Raw genomic sequence first — 22,607 nt, 5'->3', positions numbered from 1 at the left:
CTACTATGTCCAGCCATGACTCTAGTTCAGACTCAGTCTTCCCACCATCTGTCTTTAGAAGCTTGGTATGCACAGGCCGGTGGCTGTTAAGCCAGTTTGTATTGGTTAGTGAGGTGCCGGTAAGAAAGCACCTGTAGTTTTAGCAGCACGAGGATCCAGTACACACCTGTAACCTCGGCACTTAGGGTGCTGCGCTGTCTAATATTACGTCAACTTGACACAGGCCAGAGTCAACTGAGAGGAGTGAAGCCCAGCTGAGAAAAAAACCTCCATAAGACTGGGCTGTAAGTCCAGATAAAACAAAACCCATCAGGGACCGACTAGATAAACAGTTCTCTGCACCCAAATCCCGTGGGAGGGAGAGCTAAACCTTCAGAGAGGCAGACACGCCTGGGAAACCAGAAGAGACTGCACTCTGCACACATTACTGATTCCAGAGGAAAACTCCAAACGCCATCTGGAACCCTGGTGCACGGAAGCTCCCGGAAAGGGCGGCGCAGATCTTCGTGGTGGCTGCCGCCGCGGAGAGCTCATAAGCAACACCCCACGAGCAAACTTGAGCCTCGGGACCACAGGTAAGACCAACTTTTCTGCTGCGAGTGACCTGCCTGGTGAACTCAAGACACAGGCCCACAGGAACAGCTGAAGACCTGTAGAGAGGAAAAACTACACGCCCGAAAGCAGAACACTCTGTCCCCATAACTGGCTGAAAGAAAACAGGAAAACAGGTCTACAGCACTCCTGACACACAGGCTTATAGGACAGTCTAGCCACTGTCAGAAATAGCAGAACAAAGTAACACCAAAGATAATCTGATGGCGAGAGGCAAGCGCAGGAACCCAAGCAACAGAAACCAAGATTACATGGCATCATCAGGGCCAATTCTCCCACCAAAGCAAACACGGAATATCCAAACACACCAGAAAAGCAAGATCTAGTTCCAAAATCATATTTGATCATGATGCTGGAGGACTTCAAGAAAGACGTGAAGAACTCCCTTAGAGAACAAGTAGAAGCCTACAGAGAAGAATCACAAAAAATCCCTAAAAGAATTCCAGGAAAACATAAATAAACAAGTAGAAGCCCATAGAGAGGAGTCACAAAAATCCCTGAAAGAATTCCAGGAAACACAATCAAACAGTTGAAGGAATTAAAAATGGAAATAGAAGCAATCAAGAAAGAACACATGGAAACAACCCTGGATATAGAAAACCAAAAGAAGAGACAAGGAGCTGTAGATACGAGCTTCACCAACAGAATACAAGAGATGGAAGAGAGAATCTCAGGAGCAGAAGATTCCATAGAAATCATCGACTCAACTGTCAAAGATAATGTAAATCAGAAAAAGCGACTGGTCCAAAACATACAGGAAATCCAGGACTCAATGAGAAGATCAAACCTAAGGATAATAGGTATAGAAGAGAGTGAAGACTCCCAGCTCAAAGGACCAGTAAATATCTTCAACAAAATCATAGAAGAAAACTTCCCTAACCTAAAGAAAGAGATACCCATAAGCATACAAGAAGCCTACAGAACTCCAAATAGATTGGACCAGAAAAGAAACTCCTCCCATCACATAATAGTCAAAACACCAAACGCACAAACTAAAGAAAGAATATTAAAAGCAGTAAGGGAAAAAGGTCAAGTAACATATAAAGGCAGACCTATCAGAATCACACCAGACTTTTCGCCAGAAACTATGAAGGCCAGAAGATCCTGGACAGATGTCATACAGACCCTAAGAGAACATAAATGCCAGCCCAGGTTACTGTATCCTGCAAAACTCTCAATTAACATAGATGGAGAAACCAAGATATTCCATGACAAAACCAAATTTACACAATATCTTTCTACAAATCCAGCACTACAAAGGATAATAAATGGTAAAGCCCAACATAAGGAGGCAAGCTATACCCTAGAAGAAGCAAGAAACTAATCGTCTTGGCAACAAAACAAAGAGAAGAAAAGCACACAAACATAACCTCATATCCAAATATGAATATAACAGGAAGCAATAATCACTATTCCTTAATATCTCTCAACATCAATGGCCTCAACTCCCCAATAAAAAGACATAGATTAACAAACTGGATACGCAACGAGGACCCTGCATTCTGCTGCCTACAGGAAACACACCTCAGAGACAAAGACAGACACTACCTCAGAGTGAAAGGCTGGAAAACAACTTTCCAAGCAAATGGTCAGAAGAAGCAAACTGGAGTAGCCATTCTAATATCAAATAAAATCAATTTTCAACTAAAAGTCATCAAAAAAGGTAAGGAAGGACACTTCATATTCATCAAAGGAAAAATCCACCAAGATGAACTCTCAATCCTAAATATCTATGCCCCAAATACAACGGCACCTACATACATAACAGAAACCTTACTAAAGCTCAAAACACACATTGCACCTCACACAATAATAGTAGGAGATTTCAATACCCCACTCTCATCAATGGACAGATCATGGAAACAGAAATTAAACAGAGACGTAGACAGACTAAGAGAAGTCATGAGCCAAATGGACTTAACAGATATTTATAGAACATTCTATCCTAAAGCAAAAGGATATACCTTCTTCTCAGCTCCTCATGGTACTTTCTCCAAAATTGACCATATAATTGGTCAAAAAACGGGCCTCAACATGTACAGAAAGATAGAAATAATCCCATGCGTGCTATCAGACCACCACGGCCTAAAGCTGGTCTTCAATAACAATAAGGGAAGAATGCCCACATATACTTGGAAATTGAACAATGCTCTACTCAATGATAACCTGGTCAAGGAAGAAATAAAGAAAGAAATGAAAGACTTTTTAGAATTTATGAAAATGAAGGTAAAACATACCCAAACTTATGGGACACAATGAAAGCTGTGCTAAGAGGAAAACTCATAGCTCTGAGTGCCTGCAGAAAGAAACAGGAAAGAGCTTATGTCACCAGCTTGACAGCACACCTAAAAGCTCTAGAACAAAAAGAAGCAAATACACCCAGGAGGAGTAGAAGGCAGGAAATAATCAAACTCAGAGCTGAAATCAACCAAGTAGAAACAAAAAGGACCATAGAAAGAATCAACAGAACCAAAAGTTGGTTCTGTGAGAAAATCAACAAGATAGATAAACCCTTAGCCAGACTAACGAGAGGACACAGAGAGTGTGTCCAAATTAACAAAATCAGAAATGAAAAGGGAGACATAACTACAGATTCAGAGGAAATTCAAAAAATCATCAGATCTTACTATAAAAGCCTATATTCAACAAAACTTGAAAATCTGCAGGAAATGGACAATTTCCTAGACAGATACCAGGTACCGAAGGTAAATCAGGAACAGATAAACCATTTAAACAACCCCATAACTCCTAACGAAATAGAAGCAGTCATTAAAGGTCTCCCAACCAAAAAGAGCCCAGGTCCAGATGGGTTTAGTGCAGAATTCTATCAGACCTTCGTAGAAGACCTCATACCAATATTATCCAAACTATTCCACAAAATTGAAATAGATGGAGCCTACCGAATTCCTTCTATGAAGCCACAATTACTCTTATGCCTAAACCACACAAAGACCCAACAAAGAAAGAGAACTTCAGACCAATTTCCCTTATGAATATCGATGCAAAAATACTCAATAAAATTCTGGCAAACCGAATCCAAGAGCACATCAAAACAATCATCCACCATGATCAAGTAGGCTTCATCCTAGGCATGCAGGGATGGTTTAATATATGGAAAACCATCAACATGATCCATTATATAAACAAACTGAAAGAACAAAACCACATGATCATTTCATTAGATGCTGAGAAAGCATTTGACAAAATTCAACACTCCTTCATGATAAAAGTCCTGGAAAGAATAGGAATTCAAGGCCCATACCTAAACATAGTAAAAGCCATATACAGCAAACCAGTTGCTAACATTAAACTAAATGGAGAGAAACTTGAAGCAATCCCACTAAAATCAGGGACTAGCCAAGGCTGCCCACTCTCTCCCTACTTATTCAATATAGTTCTTGAAGTTCTAGCCAGAGCAATCAGACAACAAAAGGAGGTCAAGGGGATACAGATTGGTAAAGAAGAAGTCAAAATATCACTATTTGCAGATGATATGATAGTATATTTAAGTGATCCCAAAAGTTCCACCAGAGAACTACTAAAGCTAATAAACAACTTCAGCAAAGTGGCTGGGTATAAAATTAACTGAAATAAATCAGTAGCCTTCCTCTACACAAAAGAGAAACAAGCCGAGAAAGAAATTAGGGAAACGACACCCTTCAAAATAGACCCAAATAATATAAAGTACCTCGGTGTGACTTTAACCAAGCAAGTAAAATATCTGTACAATAAGAACTTCAAGACTCTGAAGAAAGAAATTGAAGAAGACCTCAGAAGATGGAAAGATCTCCCATGCTCATGGATTGGCAGGATTAATATAGTAAAAATGGCCATTTTACCAAAAGCGATCTACAGATTCAATGCAATCCCCATGAAAATTCTAACCCAATTCTTTGTAGAGTTAGACAGAAAAATTTGCAAATTCATCTGGAATAACATAAATCCCAGGTGCCCGGCGGCCCTCTATTATTAATAAATAATAAGCATTTTGGCTACAGAAGGATTCGTGTGTTCCCGCGTATTCTTGCTGGCGAGGTCGCGCGGGACAGGTTCAGAGCTAAACAAAGAATTCACAGCTGAGGAATGCCGAATGGCTGAGAAACACCTAAAGAAATGTTCATCATCTTTAGTCATAAGGGAAATGCAAATCAAAACAACCCTGAGATTTCACCTCACACCAGTGAGAATGGCTAAGATCAAAAACTCAGGTGACAGCAAATGCTGGCGAGGATGTGGAGAAAGAGGAACACTCCTCCATTGTTGGTGGGATTGCAGACTGGTACAACCATTCTCGAAATCAGTCTGGAGGTTCCTCAGAAAATTGGACTGCCTGAGGATCCAGCTATACCTCTCTTGGGCATATACCCACAAGATGCCCCAACATATAAAAAAGACACGTGCTCCACTATGTTCATGGCCTTATTCATAATAGCCAGAAGCTGGAAAGAACCCAGATGCCCTTGAACAGAGGAATGGATACAGAAAATGTGGTACATCTACACAATGGAATATTACTCAGCTATCAAAAACAACGACTTTATGAAATTCATAGGCAAATGGATGGAACTGGAAAATATCATCCTGAGTGAGCTAACCCAATCACAGAAAAACACATGGTATGCACTCACTGATAAGTGGCTATTAGCCCAAATGCTTGAATTACCCTAGATGCCTAGAACAAATGAAACTCAAGACAGATGATCAAAATGTGAATGCTTCACTCCTTCTTTAAAAGGGGAACAAGAATACCCTTGGCAGGGAATAGAGAGGAAAAGATTAAAACAGACACAGAAGGAACACCCATTCAGAGCCTGCCCCACATGTGGCCCATACATATACAGCCTTCCAATTAGACAATCTGGATGAAGCAAAGAAGGGCAGGCTGACAGGAACCGGATGTAGATCTCTCCTGAGAGACACAGCCAGAATACAGCAAATACAGAGGCCAATGCCAGCAGCAAACCACTGAACTGAGAATAGGACCCCATTGAAGGAATCAGAGAAAGAACTGGAAGAGCTCGAAGGGGCTCGAGACCCCATGTGAACAATGCCAAGCAACCAGAGCTTCCAGGGACTAAGCCACTACCTAAAGACTATACATGGACTGACCCTGGACTCTGACCTCATAGGAAGCAATGAATATCCTAGTAAGAGCACCAGTGGAAGGAGAAGCCCTGGGTCCTGCTAAGACTGAACCCCCTGTGAACTAGATTGTTGGGGGGAGGGCGGCAATGGGGGGAGGATGGGGAGGGGAACACCCATAAAGAAGGGGAGGGGGAGGGATTAGGGGGATGTTTACCGGGAAACCGGGAAAGGGAATAACACTCGAAATGTAAATAAGAAATACTCAAGTTAATTAAAAAAAAATCATACTGAAACTGGACAAGGTCAACCAACAGAAGGGAAAGAGCCCAGGAGAAGGTACAGGAATCAGAGACAACTCCTGTTCACACACTCAGGGATCCCATAAAAACACTAAACAGAATACTTACATTCATTGCACAGAGGACTTGGTGCATATCTGGGCAGGCCCTTCCTGTACTTGGCTGCTTCAGTCTCTGAGTTCATACTGGCTTTCTTTCGTTGATTGAGAGGGTGTCCTCCATCCCCTTTGGCTCCCACATTTCTTTTACCTCCTCTTCCAAGGGGCTCACTGACTCTGAGGGAAGGGATTTGATGGAGACATCCTGTTTAGAGCTCTGTGTTCCTAGGTCTTTCTCCCCCTACTCCCGTAATGTCTGGCTGTGGGTCTCTCTGTACATGTTCCCGTCTGTCGTAGGAGGAAGCTTCTGATGATGGCTGAGCAAGGCACTGATTGATCTATGAGTCTAGAATATTATCAAGAGTCATGGTATTGTTCCTTTTTTTCTTTTTAGACCACTAGTTTTTAGCTTTCCCATAAGTCTGTGGGCTGTCTGGTCTCTGGTTCTCGATCATCTAAGTAGTATCAGGTATGGGTTCCGTCTCTGGGAATGGGGTTAATTCGTATCAGGCATTGGTTGGTTAATCCCACAAGCTTTGTGCTACCATGAATCTAGCATATTTTGCAAGCAGCACTGCACTGTGGATCAAAGGGTTTGTGGCGGAGTTGGTATTTATGCTTCTTTTGGTAACCTGCAGAGTACCTTTACCTCCAAAGATACCAGCACACAGGGGTGGGGGCTCCATGTAGGCACCAACTCAACCTCTTCATGCTCAGTGAGTTGTACGCGTGTTCTCTTCAGCAATGGGGCCTTGTCGACATTTTGTGGAGAGCAGCCTGTTGTCTTGGGAACAGCTTGGGCTATTTGGGATTCCCACAAAACCCCTTTGGCCAACAACAGAATTGGACAACGTAACCCAGTCCTCGTACTGGAAGCCTCACTGGGTGACAAGAGATTTCTGGTTGGGACTCTATCGTCCTCACTGTTAGGAGACTTCCTTCGGATTGCCTTCATGTACTTTAGGAAGTTTCCACTGTACTGGGTTTCCATACGGTCCTCAAATGTCCCTCTTCTGGATGTCCTTCCCTGAATTCCCTCCCTGTCCTGTTCCCAATTTCTCCCCCTTCCCACCTGATCCTCCTGTTCTTATCCCCACCCCACCCTTGTCCCTAGCCCACTCACAAAATCTACTTCCTCATCCCAAGGAGAACCATGTGACATACCCCCCAAGGCCCTTCCTCTATACCCAGCCTCTCTGGGTCTACAGATTGTAGTGTAGTTATTATTCATTTAATGGCTAATAGATCCCACATTTATCTTTCTGGGTTACCTCACTCGGGATGCTTTTTTGTCATTCAGTGGCTTTCCTAATGCTGTGACCCTCTAATACAGTTCCTCATCTTGTACTGACACCAACCATAAATTTCTTTTCCATGCTACTTCATAAGTGGGTTTTACTACTGTTAGGAATCATAGTGTAAATATATATGTTTTCTAACGGTCTTAGACGTCCCCATGCAACAGGGTCACATGACCCACAGGTTGAGAACTACTGTTCGAATCACATTTGCCTGTAAATTTCATGATGTCATTGTTTTGAATAGCTCTGTATACTCCATTGTGTAAACAAACACACCACATTTTCCATATCCACTCTCCTGTCTTCTGGGACATCTAGGTTGTTTCTGGTTCCTGTCTATTTTAAATAGAGCAGCAATGAACGTGCTTGAGCAAGCGTCCTTGGGGTAGGATAGCAAGTTTATAGCGCTTGCACGGTGATGGAATAAGGGAAGTTAAAGTCAAGGCATTCAAAAAATTACATTGGTGAACAAAATCTAAGAAATTTATTGCAAAATGGGGGGTGCCAACTATAGGCCTCAACTATAGATATCTGATGGCTTTCTTAGCCAAGCCTTCCCATTGGTGGGGGATAGGGTTTTGTGAGTTAATACATTCCAGACGTTTTTATCTTGATTGGACGTTAGGTCTAATATGGAGAAAGGCAGGAATGGCTCTTTGTGGAGCTAAAAATAGCCAAGGGAAATTGTAATTATCTATCGGACCTGTGACACCTCCAAGTCTACGCAGTCATTAAGGTTTTAATCAGCCTTTGTAGCTTCTTTTCAGAAATTCCCATTTGCCAGGCTCAGTCCACAGAATGAGCGTCGGCTTTTCCAAACTTCCCAGCTGGCTTCAGCTATAATAACCTGAGAGCCATTTATACCAGAGTGACTGCCCAACCCTTCATGGAGATAATGGAAGAATTTTAAAACGTCCACGATTCTAAAATTCAACTGCAATTTAAAGGGTGTTTCACAAATATCTACTCCTTTCATGGTAATTTTGTGATGTTTAGACTTAACCATCTATAGCCTTTTTATTACGCTATATTTATGTGTTTGGGATGGTGCATGTGTGTAATGCGGCATGTCTGGAGTTCGAGGACAACTCACAGGAGTCAGTTCTCTCCTTCCATCTCGTGGGTCCCAGAGATTGGAGTCGGATTGACGGGCTTGGTAGCAGGCACCTTTCCCCACTGAGCCATCGAAGTGGTTTCAGGACAGGACGTTTGATTTGGGTCACTGTGGAAACTTGGCATTAAATAAGTGGTCTATTTGAGATGCAGTTGCCAAGTGAAACCAAAGCTTGTTCTCCTCTGACTTAGTTGCGATCCTTTGTTGAGAGATTATGTCAAGTTGTCCCTGCTTGAAGTGACATTTCAAACTGCCATTTCTTCTGAATAAAAATCCCAGTACTTCAGAATCTTTTGGCAGGAATCCAATGGCATGATCGAGTTGGGAAAATTTGTGGAGAATTTAATGATATAACAGTTTAGAAAGGTGGGATCCTGGAGTCAAGACACCACAGGAGTGTACAACCCACACAGGGCTATTATGGGAACCAGGAAGGAGCAGCCACCTGGAAGGGATCAGGCCCTCCAAATCTTTGGCTGAGCAAGGTAGATTACTCCAAAGGACCTGGGGGGGGGGGGGTTGCTGAGAGAATAAATACCCAGTCCTGTCCTCCAGGAGAGCTTTGTTTATGTAGTCAATGATGTGTGAGTGCCTGGGTGAAGGTAAGGGAAAGACCCAAGGGCAGATCTGGGAGATCATTTGTCCAGGATGAGTGCTTCCTCCTTTTAAGTAAGCACATCAGAAAAGTGAATTCACGAGCTCTCAGATACATAAAACAGGAGGAATGCTAAGCCAAGGAGCTAAAAGATAAACAATTGCACTTTTAAAGCCAGAAGGCTATTTTATCTCTAAATTTTTTAACCTATTAATAGGAGCAAAAATATAATTCCATAAAAGCCATGTGATCATAGCTTGAGCCAATTCTCATGTGACCTGAAGGGATGAGCTGAGTCCCTCTTATACTCAGGATCAGGGTTCTAGGGCTTTTGGCATTTGCCAGACAGACTTGCGCCAACAGCTGGCCTTCGGAGATTTTTGTAAAATGGGAATAAGTGCACGCACGGGCTGAGGTAGGCACAGGGCTATGCACAGATGCAAAGATACTCGGGATGAACAAGGATTTTAAAAATTAGAAGCAGAAAATAGGGAGATAAAGTTCTGAGTTAATGGGTTTTGGTGGTAAAAAGTGTGTGCATGCACACACACACACACACACACACAGAGACACACTCTCTGGCTGTCCTCACAGAGACCCACCTGCCTCTGCCTTCCAAGTGCTGGGATTAAAGGCATGTACCACTATGCCAAGCAAGAGTGTATATATTTTTAACAATAGATTGGTATTTAAGCATGATTAATTCTGTTTAGGCAGTATTCACTTGCAGGTGGTGTGTGTGTATGTGAGTGTGTGTGTGAGTGTGTGTGTGAGTGTGTGTGTGAGTATGTGTGTGAGTGTGTGTGTATGTGTGTGTGTGTAGTGGACCCTGGTAGATATGAGGCCTCAGGCATAGAACAGTGGGTAGGGTAGGCAGAGATGAGTAGTGGGGATCAAATATGCATCCAGAGTAAGTATGACAGTGACACAGAAAAATGAAACCTGTTCTCTCTACCTTATGAAAGAATGTAAAAAATATATATATATTAGGAGATTGTAGGGAGTTGAATGTGAAACGTTCAATTCGGGCTTGTGCCTTTGAACACTTGGCCCACAGTTGTTTTGGAAGGTTGTTGAACCTTGAAGGGGTAGGAGCTAGCTAGGAGAGGTGGGTCAGTGGTGGATGGGCCGGGAAGCTTATAGCGTGGCCACTTCCTGCTCCCTCAGGCTTGTCGATGTGTGGAGACGTAAGCAGGCAGCCCTGAGTGACTGCTGCAAGAGAACCAACTGCTTCTGCCAACTGTCTTCGTACCAGCGTGTACAGCACTCTCATCCTGCCTGCTTAAGCTGGTCACACCAGCAGAGAACCGTAGTCCATACAGTCGCATCTTCTTCAGGCGCTTATTTTGCTGGTAGAAAAGTGAAATTATATTGAACAGAGCCCGGAGTTGATATACAACATATGCAATAGGCCGGGCAGTGGTGGTTCTTACTTTCAATCTCAGCATTCAGAGGCCGAGGGGAGTGGATCTGAGCCTGAGACCAAGCTGGCTTAGAAGTGAGTTCTAGGACAGCCAGGGTTATGTAGAGAGAACTCGTCTCAATATAACAAAAAAATGAAACAAAGCGAAATAAAGAAACACGTATGAGAACATTGTGTTCGGAAAACCTTCATCCTAGTATTTGCTCTCTACTGGAGCAATTTTGACATGATCAAATTTGTGAAATTAGATCTCTCATACAGGAGGCTTTAATGATCAGCTATAAAAAAAAAAATCTAAGTCCCATCAGGTGCTCTAAGTATAAGGTGAATGGTTTACAACCTAGTTAGGAAAATATGCAGATGCTATCAGTAAAAGCACAAGAGAGAGGCAACAAAGCCCTGTGTAGTTTTGGCTGTCGGGGCGTTGGGAATTTAGAGAAAGATCTGTGTGGTGCTGGCAGGTCCTCAGGGAAGTTGAGAAGGCACCAGCTGGGTCTGGGAGGAGGCAGAGAATTTGAAGCATGCCCCAGAGGGAGAGCGGTATCTAGAGGGTAGAGGGTATTTGTACAGAGAAAGGGGTGGACTCAGCCATGGCGGGGACATCAGCTGGCAAAAAAAAAAAAAAAAAAAAAAAAAAAAAAAAAAAAAAAACCTTCAGGCAATTTAAATAGAACTCATGTCTGAGGTGTTGCTTTCTGAAATATTTAGGTCAACTGTGACAGGAGCTCTTTGTGAACCACCCCACAAGTTGCAACTAGAATTTCATTCAGATGCCAGCTTTAGTCTTCCCAGGAGGTGATGGGGACCAATTAAAATCGATGACAGTATCTTCTGTTGGCTATGATGTCTATATTAGCAATGGCAACTGGGGTCATTGACGTTTGCTGGATTACTCTTATCGACTATTTTAAATAGCAGTGTCCACATAGTCACGATTAGCTTCACTAGTGAACACAGCCAGACACACTTGGAAAAAAATAGCATGCACGGCTTCCCAGAAAGCCGAAGAGAAAGGACTAACTCATGAATTCAGTTTGTAAGGTTAGTGTTTCCCTAATCCAAAGCCACAAGGGCCATGACAAGACAAGACATTGCACATCAATATTTTTCATGGACATAGATGCAAAAACAAAAAAACAAAAGACAAACAAAACAACTTAGACTTGTAGCAAATCAAACCCAATATTGAAAGTGTAAGAAAAAAATGAACACAGGAATTCAAGGTTAGTTTAACTTCAGGGGAAAAAAAGACATTTACTTTTTTTTTTTAATGTGAACTGGGTTTGTTGGCACACACCTTTAATCCTGGATCTCAGGAGGCAGAGGCAGGTGTTGCTCTGTGAGTTTAAGGCCAGCCTGGTCTACATAGTGAGCTACAGAGGGAGACCCTATCTCAAAAAATAAGACAAACCAAAAAACACAAGACAAAACTTCCATGTGTGCATGTGGGTCTGTGTGTGGGTATGAGCTTGTGAGCACAGGTGCCTGTAGAAGCCAGAAGAGGGCCAGAGTAGCTGGAGTACAGACTGTTGTAGCCACCTGATATGGAACTGAGCTCAGGTCCTCTGTAAGAGCAGTATGTGCTTTTTACCACTGAGCCATCTCTCCAGTCACTAATGTGTCACAATAATGATATACAAAAGTCCAACCGTGTGATGTCTTTATTAGATGCAAATGTTTAATGAAATCCAACCTTCACTGCTAAAAAAAACCCTTTGTGAGCTCACACTAGACCAGACATCTGAAAACGCTGGTGCCTCCCCAGAGGTGTGCTCCAGTACCCTCTAGGTGGTAATGGGACTTAGCCACAGAACCTGCTGGGTGGGACACCAGCTTGGGCTGTCCCTCTTCTGGTAGGGCAAAGGGGCTTGAAGATGGAGATGGAGTGGGTTACAGGGAGAGAAGCTGGATATTAGCAAGTCCTCTTCTGTGATAGTTAATTGTGTCAACTTGACAGGGTCTAGAGTCACCGTGGAGACATGCCTGTGCACATATCTGTGTGGGATTTCTAGATTAGGTTAATTGACCCACCCTAGATGTGAGCAGCACCATTTCATGAGTAGGGGATCCTAGGCTGAACAAGAAGGAAAAAGAAAGCTGAGCACTAGCATTCTGCTCTTTGCTACCTGACTGCAAGTGCAGTCTGACCAGCTGCCTCACACACCTGCTACCTGACTGCAGGTGCAGTCTGACCAGCTGCCTCACACACCTGCTACCTGACTGCAGGTGCAGTCTGACCAGCTGCCTCACACACCTGACCAGCTGCCTCAGCTACCTGCAGCCATACTATCCTTGCCTTGATGAACAGTAAATGTACCTTGGAAATGTGAACCAAAATAAACCCTTCCCTTCCTAAGTTGTTTTTGTCCGATGTTTCGTCACAGCAACAGGAGAAATAATTCACACAGTGCCTCTGCTGACCTATTAATGTTCTTCCTATCCCCAAAGACTCCTGGTTCAGGGCACAGTGATCTGACAAACTGATTCACAAGAGTACCCCAGGATTTGAGGACGTAACACAACTTCTCTGAGAAAGATATATATTTAAAGGGGATCCAAGGTTAAGGCAGTGGCCACAGTAGCTCTCCAGGAAGTGACAGAGGCTCCAGAGACCCTCCTCAGGTCAGTCAGTTCTTTGCACAGCTCCCTGTTCTCACTTGCGCTGAATGATTGCTTGCCCTGTAGCAGGGGTAAAGGAGACAGGTGAATGGCCTTTGAGAGAATGAGGCACGCTTTGTAGAGAAAGCACTGTGAGAGAAGAGGGGAGGAGGGGGAAGAGGGAGGCATGTAGCTGTTAAACAGTCTGCCCACAGCTGCCACCCATGAGGAAAACCCAGCCATGCAAAAGCCAGATGGTCTAGCCAGTCGCAGGAGGATCACAAATTGGGAGGGGGCGGGAGCTAAGGAGACGACACTGGCTGTGTTTGTGGTGTGTCCTAGTTAGCGTGCAGCTGTGCTTCTGGGGAGAAAGATGGGAAGACTAAATTTCCTCTGCTGTTGGAATGAGCACCCGGTCGGCCTGCTTGCTTGAGGGAGAGAGGGAGGAGACATAAGCCCCTGATGGAGTAATTAGAGCATTAGGTTCCTGGTCTGGGAACAGAGCCCAGAGAAGATGGCTGCTTAGGAGGAGGGGCATGAGAACGGCTCCCTCTGACCACCCTGGCTTTGGAAAATCTACCTTTGTACACATGACAGTCGTGTCTTTTGGGGATGGGCTGGGTCTAAGGAATGGATCCTGGGAGCTTTAGCTATAGGAAACAATGGGGGATGAAATAAATTAGATGAATAACACTGTTTTAACTAAGTTCAGTTGCGATTTGTTTAGAAAACCAAGAAAGAATGACAAGCAGTCAACACTTTGGCTTTTGTTATTAACAGCAACCACACAGTCTAACAGGCTGATCCATGAACCCTTTCCTTCCACAAAGGCTGAGGAATGCCAGGTTCACATTTTCTGAGTCTCCCTGTGGCAAGGTCCCAACCAGCCCAACATGCTTGCTTAAGCTTTGTGTGCATGTGTGTGTTTTGTGCACAACCGTGCAGAGACCAGAGGAGGATGTGAGTATCCTGATCTATACCTTTCCACCTTATTCCTTTGAGTCAGGGTCTCTCACTTTGGCTAAGCTGGCTGACAACAAGCCCCAGGGATCATCCTGTCTTTACCTCCTACAGCACCAAGGTCAGGGTTTTCACATGGGTACTGGGGATTAGAGCTGGGATGTGCATGCTTGTGCAAGTGACCTTATCCACAGAGTCATCTCCTCAGCCCTAGGTGTAGCTCAGCCTGGCTTTGAACTTCTGACCCTCCTGCCTTTGCCTCTTCAGCATTTCCTGTCTCTTAGTTAGGTTCTATTGCTGTGATGAAGACTGTGACCAAAAGCAACTTGGGGAGGAAAGATTTTATTTCATCTTCTAATTCCAGATAACTGTCCATCACCGGGGGAAGTCAGGGCAGGAACAAAAGTAAGGCAAGACTGTGGAAGCAGGGACTGAAGCCGAGGCCATGGAGGGATGCTGCTTACTAGCTTTCTCCTCATGGCTTGCTCAGCAACCTTTTCTCTAGAACCCAGGACCACCAGCTCAGGGATAGCACCACCCACAGTGAGCTAGGCCCTCTCAGAGCAACCATTAATCATGAATGCTGTCTATCACACATTCAGGCAAGGATTTGAACAACATTGAAACTCCAAAGGGGGACTGCAGCACTCAGCTTATCCTGAAGATTTCTACGCACACTCATAAAGAGAATGTTTTAGTTCTTAAAAGCACCTTTTAAAAAGTATAACATTGTCAGCACCTTAAAAGGAAGCTTTATTCCTGTTGTAAATCCAATTGCCAAAGACTTCCATACCCCAAGATGATTACCTACAGGCAATCTGAAGGGTGCATTTTCTCAGTTCAGGTTCCTCTTCCCAGACGACTCTCACTAGTGTCAAGTAGACACACACGCACACACACAGACACACACACACACACACACACACACACACACACACACACACAAATCTAACCAGGATACTTAAGGAAAGACTCATGGGTTGGCTTCAGAGGCCGTACAACGGTAGCTGCCTGAGCATGAAGAAACTGGTATTTGTCACCGAGTTAGTGAGTGTATTGGTTCAAATAAAAATGGTCCCCATAGGCTCAGGGATTTGAATACTTGGTCAAGAGAGAGTGACAGTATTTGAAAAGATTAGGAAGTGTGGCCTTGTTTGAGGAAGGGTGTCATTAGGGGGTGGGCTTTGAAGTTTCAAAAAGCCCATTCCAAACTCAGAGGATCTGGATGTAGACCTCTCAGCTATTTCTCCAGCACCATGTCAACCTGCATGCCACCATGCTCCCCACAATAGACTAAACTTCTGAAACTATAGGCCAGCCCCGGTTTAATGCTTTTCTATGTGAGTTGCCATGGGCATGGTGTCTCTTCACAGCAAGGGGACACAGATGAAGACAATGAGATGCCTCACCCATCGAGGCTGTAATAATACACCTCTGTCATTGGCTCCATTTAGACTCTGCTGGGTTGCCAGCTCCACTTTACTGCCTGGAGCAAAATCGTACCATTCTACCAAGAATTTCTCTGTTTCCTCTCATTTCCCACTCACCTTTCCTAAGCGTTCAGCTGGCCGGTTCCCCGTACCACTCCAGTCCCTTCACTGGAGGCAGGACCTAAGTGACACACATGCAGTCTGCTGTTCGGTGTCCACTTAGAGCTGGTCCCGGGACTAATTCATAATACAGGAGGCTTTCTTCCATGGAAAGCAGAAAAATGAGCCAATACTTACAGAGGAAAGCGCTGTAGACATGAGGGCTCCAGAATGACTGTACGCTTCACTCTATGGCATATGGGCCCTCCCGTTACAAGGGGATAACTATTTACCACACACACACACACACACACACACACACACACACACATACAGAGAGAGAGAGAGAGAGAGAGAGAGATGTACATTATTTATGGGTATGTAATGTACATATAGAATATAACATATGTACATACATACATACATGATATAAACATACAGAGATGTCCCATGCCTCTGGTACATTAGAAAGTGAGTCTTTGTACAATCCAACAGGAGCGTATACCTACACACGTACAAACACATGTAGACATGGTGTTAAAACACATGTTAATATGTGCATGCTGAGAGAACAGTCTACAGCCAGTCTTCGAAGGTAGAAGTGGGAAACCAGAAGGCAAGCACCCAGACTGCGTCTGTTCCTAGGACCGTGCAGCATGAAGGCGAAGGCTCTGTGCATCTGCTCTCGTCGGAACAGAGTCCGAAAGCTATGACAGCTCACACCCACCACGCGCCTTCCCCCTCAGAAGACGGGTTCAGAGATGGAGCGTGAGCAGTGGGAGGGCGCAAACATCAATTTGCAAGTGAGTCCCACGGGGTAGGGTTGGGGATTGTCATTAGTCACACAAATCCAGGAACTGGGATCGAAAGAGCTAAGGCAACGGTGGATCCAGGCTGGGGTGGAGCTCAGCCTGCCAGAGCCCTAGTGGGTTGGTGTGGTCAGCTGGTGTGGTCAGCTGGACTCGGTGAGCTACACAGCAACCAAGGGATCCTAGTGAGATTTATGGAAGAAAGATGGAGTCAGGACGTGGGTCATCCTATGCAGTTTCAGTCTTTATAGGATGAGAGATTAAAAACAAACAAACAAACAAACAAACAAACAGGAGCACATTCTGTCTCTGGTTCTTTCAGACAGCAGCAGGCTCCCTGGGCAAGGCAGAGAACAGGGCTGTCTTTGTTCCACCAAATCTGGATTCTGTCTAGGGCTGTATCCAGGAAGAGGACTGCTGCCAACCGTTTCCCATTGTTCCTTCAACCAGATGGACTCCCTGTCCTTAGCCACACCCTCCCCTTGCCCTACTCCTTGTGCCCCTGGGCTGGAGCACTGTGGGAGCTGGGCTACTTGGCCCAACTACTGAAGAGGAGGAGCAGGGATGTCTGATGAGGGTTGAGTAAGAGACGTCTTGGAAAGCACCTTTGTTTCTCAGCCTTTGAGAGCCCCCCTCCTTGAGTTTACAAAACAAGTCTTTATCACTGCTAATTCCACAAGCAACTGTTCCTACGGCTTTTAAACTGACCTCCTCTCGTACTCTCTCGATGTGCTGGTACCATGACAGAATCCGAGTGTGAGGCATAAACCAAAAATGAACGTTGTAGCAGCAGTTAGGCAAACGATACAGCGGGAAATGACGCAGGCGGATAATATAGGAAGACAGGCGTGTCACAGTTGAGTATTATCAAGTTTGAGGTTTGGAGAGAGCAAAAAAAAAAGAAGAGAACCTCAGAGATGGGAGACTTACAGTAATCATCGGTTTCATTCTCTATGGTATGTACAAAGAGTATGTGTAAAAATAACAGCTCATGGGGCTGGGGATTTAGCTCAGTGGTAGAGCGCTTGCCTAGGAAGCACAAGGCCCTGGGTTCGGTCCCCAGCTCCGAAAAAAAGACCAAAAAAAAAAAAAAAATAACAGCTCATGCTAAGTGAGGGGTAGGGCCTCTGCTAAGAGAGAGGGGAGGACCAGTGCCCAGAGGCAGACTCATACTAAGGGTCAGGGGAATGCCGCTCTGCTAACAGGATACCAACTCTTACAATGAAAGACAAGAAGTCCACTGTTAGGGCATGTTTGTCAGCCCTTTTAGGGTCATATATGTAATGCTAAGTTGGTATTTACTTAACATCTAAGAAGTCACTTCAGTAAGCAGAATAGTCTATAAAATCCGTCTTCCTGTATTCAGGCTTTGTAAAGCAACAGTCTTTGGGGATCAAATTTTCATGAGCATGGATGCCCTAGCTGTGTCTGTGGAAAAGAGTCAGTATCTGGCTGTTCACACTACAGTGGCTATAAGGCTGTCCCGAAGTGAGCTGAGCCCAGTCACAATGTCAGGAGGCCACCCCTCACAATCCCTTAGAATGGCTTCTCCAAGCCTTGCACCGGGCCTTCTGACATCTTTGACACTTTGCCCATCCCGTGGTTTCCTCCTCTCCCTGCTTTTTGTGGAAATTTAGCCTAGGAGATGTTGATCACATCAAGTTCCCAGCACCTCGAACAACTGCGTGTCTTCTCTTGGACCCACCTTTCTCTCTCCCAGTTCGGCAGTAGGGAAAACTGGAGTTCTGCACCCCTCGCTCACGTTCATCTGGGGCCTTCTCTAGGCTGAGACCTGTTCTCCGGGGGGCAATGTGGACTGGGCAGGATGGCCCTCTTTTGACTTTGCCTGTCTACACTAAGGAAGGAGATAGAAACAAGTAAGAGTGTCTGCCCGGGTTATTGGCTTACAATCTAGAACCTACTCTAGGTAATGAGGACCTCAGAGTCTTGGCTCAAATGGGTTTATTCCCTTTTCAGGGCCACTGAGGACCTCGTTCCTAGATTTGATGCATCACCTCAAAGTCCTGAGGGGAGGTCAACAGGAGGCTGTGTTTGGATGCAGGGGTTGGAACTCCACACATGTTGATGCATCCTGATAGACTGAGGAGCAAGGGTTCATGGAAGCTGGGAGAGCTTTCTCAGCATCGTGACTTCAGCCGTTTCAAGGTCTGTTCCCATCATTGAGGAGTCCTTTACTAGTCACTTTTTACATGGGAGTGATAATTTGCATACTTCACACACACTATCAAGAGGAAATGCACCGGTTGTTTTCCAGACAGCAAAACCAGTCTGATCCTAAATATCCACTGTATTTCCTGAGCTTTTTTGAGAGACAATAAACCTGGCACTCTATGTCTCAAAATATGCACTAGCTTAAGAATATGTTATTTACTGGTAATCTTTACATCTTAACTGGGATCAAAAACTCTGCTTAACTAGTACCCTCAGTCTAGTGTCTCCAGCACCACAGGAAGGCTTTAATAGCCTTTAGTGAAAGAACTGTGGCACTGGTGGGGGATCCAGGAGCTTCAGGGACCAGTAAGGAAGCTGCAGAGGCAGCCCACAAAAGGGTACATCCTGCAGCAGAGGTGAGATATGCCTTCCGAGTTTCCAGGGATGGCTGGGAGTTTAGGGGAAAGTCACTAGCTAAGTATGGGCCAGCTATGTTCCCTGCTCCATATTCTAATGCTCACTGATACCATGTGTGCTATGCATGCAGTGAAGTCTAAGAGGTCTCTCCGTGTGCTGTCAGTGGCAGTGACCAGCACTTCTGTGGTGGATGTAGAGCAGGTTTCTGACCAACTTAAAAGCCTTTGTAACTTCTGTAGATGTCCATCAGCATTCTCATGTCTTTATGGCCACCATCTGTTGATGCTTTGCTACTCAATCCTTGATGACTCTGATAACTGCACACAGTCAGCTTTTATCCAACTGGGAAGACAAGATTTACTACAACAAATATGTTCTTCCCTGCTAGACTGGGGGCTCCTCAACAACAGAAACTAATAGTCTTCTTGCTTCTGCTAATCTCCATCCTCCAGAATTAGAGTATAAAAGGCAATAAACAGGTTCTGGCTCGTGATAACATGGAACTGGATCAGAAGGATGGGGAAAACTAAAGATGAGCCAATGTCAACCCAAAATGAAAGAGTAAGTAGAAGTTACTAGAACTGTAGGAGGGAGGAACTGGGGGAAAAAAAGTAATGCCCAAACAGGAGGAGCAATGTGTGCCTAGGCCTTGAGGGAGGAGGGAACACAGCTGGTGTTGGGGACTGGCAACTGAGAGGGAGTGTAGAGACCTGAAGAGACGTCAGTCTGCAGAGATGGTGGGTTTCTGAAGGCCTTTAAGACAGTGTTATGGACTGTCAGATTCATTCTAGGGATGGGAGAAAGCATGGAAGGGTTTCAGATGGGAAGCATGATCTGAAAACACAGAGTCGGTCAGCTGGAATTGAAAGTAATGACTCACACAGGCATCGAATTGAAAGCAAGGACTGAGGAAACAAAGACTTGGAAGGGCAGAGGGCCTCGGATATCAGGGGCTTCTTAACGTAAAAGAACGGAATAAGAAGATCCCGGTTCAATCATGGCTACTCACGATGACTCCTGTGAAACATTAAAAATGTATCTTCATGAGGATATGACTATACGACACAATTTTGAAAACCATATAGTAGCATCACAAAGCATTTGATAAAACAAGACAACCAGAGTTTAGGAGGAGATAAGAGGATGGAGACATTTCAGAAACCAGGGGGAGAATTTCAGGAAGAAAGCAATCAGTGAGACTGCATTTGAGTGTGGCGGCTGGAAGCCAAGTGGTGGTCCATCCACTGTCCGACTCCTTCATATCTGAACTTGGTAAATATTACGGAAGTGGGCCAAGGTCCTCAGAGGCGTTTGCACAAAATTCAGAGGGTGGGGCAAAAGGAAGGAGGGTACAGTACTGCTTATTAGAGCTAGAATTTGAACTGAGGCAAAATGGATGTCACCAGGCCAGGAGCTAGGCATTCATAGGAAACAAGGAAACAAAAACACAAGTTCAGAGACCAGAATTCCCTAGGAAATAGAATTCGTCTTTGGCAGGGCACAAAGATTTGTTGTTGGTTGCTGTTGAGAACTGAACAAAAGAGGGGTGAGCCAGAGTTATTAAGGACTTAATGTGCTAAAGTAAAGTTATATGGTTTTTATCTAGAGGATAAAGAGGCCTGTACCTCAGAAAGTTAAGTGCTACAATTAGATGTAAAAGCTCATGCTAGCAGCCAGTGTGAGAGCCAAGGATTCTGAAATGGCGGCAACTCAGACTCCCATTTGGAGACTGTCACAGGGATTGCATGGGAGACTGTCCCTGGGGTAAGAACAGAAAAGATGAAGGGGTGGCTGGAGTAAGAGGTTTGCTTGAGTGATTGGCGCTTGGGAGGCATGAGTCCTTGTGACAAGGAATAAAATCGACAGGGTGAGGATAGGGGAGGCCATCTGGAATGGGAAATTCCACACAAGAAGGGGTGTCAGTAACAGTATTACTCAGTCCTTTTTTTTCCTTCACTGTTCTTTGCTTCTGCATCAGTCTCTAGCCTGTTATAGTCATATAGCTGCTTTAACTACTAAGTTGTAAGGATTCAATCCTTTTTTTTTGTTTACTGCACCCAAACATGATCATAATGCATCCATGACTTGCATGTCACTGTAATCCTGTCATTTGGAAGGTAGAGCTTTAGAATTCAAAGATAACTTGGCTACATGAGTTTGAGGTCAGCTTGGTCTACATAGCAAGCTGCAGGTCATCCAGAGATCTTGTCTAAAAACCAAGAAAAAGAATGTTACTAAAACACCGGATGCTCATTGGAACCCTCCAGGCACGTGCCCCAGGCCAAGGTTCACAGTGCCAGCAGCAGTCACCAGCCCGACGCCTTCTGACCCGGAAGGAACACTTCCGAGCCCCGCCTCCTAAGAGCCGCAGGGGAGGACTCTGTTAAGCTTCGAGAGGCTCGCGGAGTTTCCTGGCATCAACACGGAAGTAACATCTAGCCGGAAGTTTTAGGGCTCGCCTTGGGAGGGGTGGGGGCGGGGAGCCGCAGGCCGACTGCGGGCAGAATGGCGGCTCAAATTCCAATCGTGGCTGCTACCTCTACTCCCACCGTAGCTAGGAACAGCAAGAAGAGGCCGGCTAGCCCTTCTCACAACAGCAGCGGAGGGGGATATGGTGCTAGTAAGAAGAAAAAACTGTCGGCCTCCGGCTTTACTCAGGTAGTGTCCGCACCGGCTGGGAACAAGAACGCATGCGCAGGCCCGAGAGGCGCCGAGAACGCTTGCGCAGGGAGGGCGGAAGCTGAGGCGCGTGCGCACTGCCAGTATTGACGGGGGTTCGGGGGAGGTTTCTGTAGTCTCCAAGGCACATCCTAATTTTTGCTGGAAGTTGGTATATTCGAGTCATAGGTTGGACCTGTGGTTTTGATCAAAAGGCCATCCGCGTCATATAGTAATGTAGGAGGTTGTAATCGGTTTAGCAGGAACGCCTAGTTCCGTCAGAACTTGTTTTCTGTATCTTTCTGCATGAGAAGTTCGCGGGTCACCCACAGCGCATCTCGCAGACACCCTGTGGGAGTCTGAGGGGTCTTCCCAGTGTACAGCATGGAGCGGTACAAAGATGGCTGATACCAGTGGGTTCCTTCGTTCCCCTTACATGTGCTAAATATGGATGTTAAAAGACTGATGATGTACGTACGCCCTTAATCCCAGTACTTGCAAGGTAACTCTGTGCAAGTTCAAGGCCAGTCTGATCTACAGAACCAGCTCCAGAACACCAAGGCTACAAAGAGAAACCTTGTCTCGATAAACAAACAAGCAGACAAATTAAGAGGTTGAGGTCAATGACAAAAGTGCTGTCAGAGACCAGCAGTGGCTTGGTTATGTTCTTGGATTTAGAAGGTGGTTATGGCCCTCAGTTTGTGTGGTGCATTTGCCCAGGGACTCTGTTGGTAATTGGTATTCCTTTTAGCATATTAAGTTACTATACTTGCATGCAATGGAACACACAAACCGAGGCTAGTCTCCAGATAAGAGAGGTCCAGAAAATTCCTGTTGATCTTGTCCCCATGCCTCAGCCTTGCAATTCTGTCACTCTGCTCTGTCCTCCCTGCCAGAGGTAACCACTCTTCCAACATCTCTTACCTCAATTAGATTT

The 22,607-nt window shown here is 45.0% G+C and overlaps 1 protein-coding gene across 4 annotated transcripts in view; it reads left to right on the top strand.

The window, feature by feature from the left end:
- Ino80c (INO80 complex subunit C) overlaps positions 1-22,607 on the top strand; it is a 91,614-nt gene that overhangs the window by 55,352 nt on the left and 13,655 nt on the right. For 2 of the 4 annotated variants that reach the window (XM_087592575.1, XM_087592576.1), the window contains one exon: positions 16,260-16,417. In XM_087592575.1, the coding sequence (XP_087448701.1) occupies positions 16,376-16,417 (42 nt within the window). In that variant the 5' untranslated portion in view covers positions 16,260-16,375. 4 annotated transcript variants of the gene reach the window in all.

Source organism: Rattus norvegicus, chromosome 18 (genome assembly GCF_021556685.1).
Source record: "Rattus norvegicus strain SHRSP/BbbUtx chromosome 18, alternate assembly SHRSP_T2T, whole genome shotgun sequence".
Lineage (NCBI taxonomy): Eukaryota > Metazoa > Chordata > Mammalia > Rodentia > Muridae > Rattus > Rattus norvegicus.
Note: the sequence above shows the minus strand (reverse complement) of the source record. Positions and strands in the feature narration are given on the sequence as shown.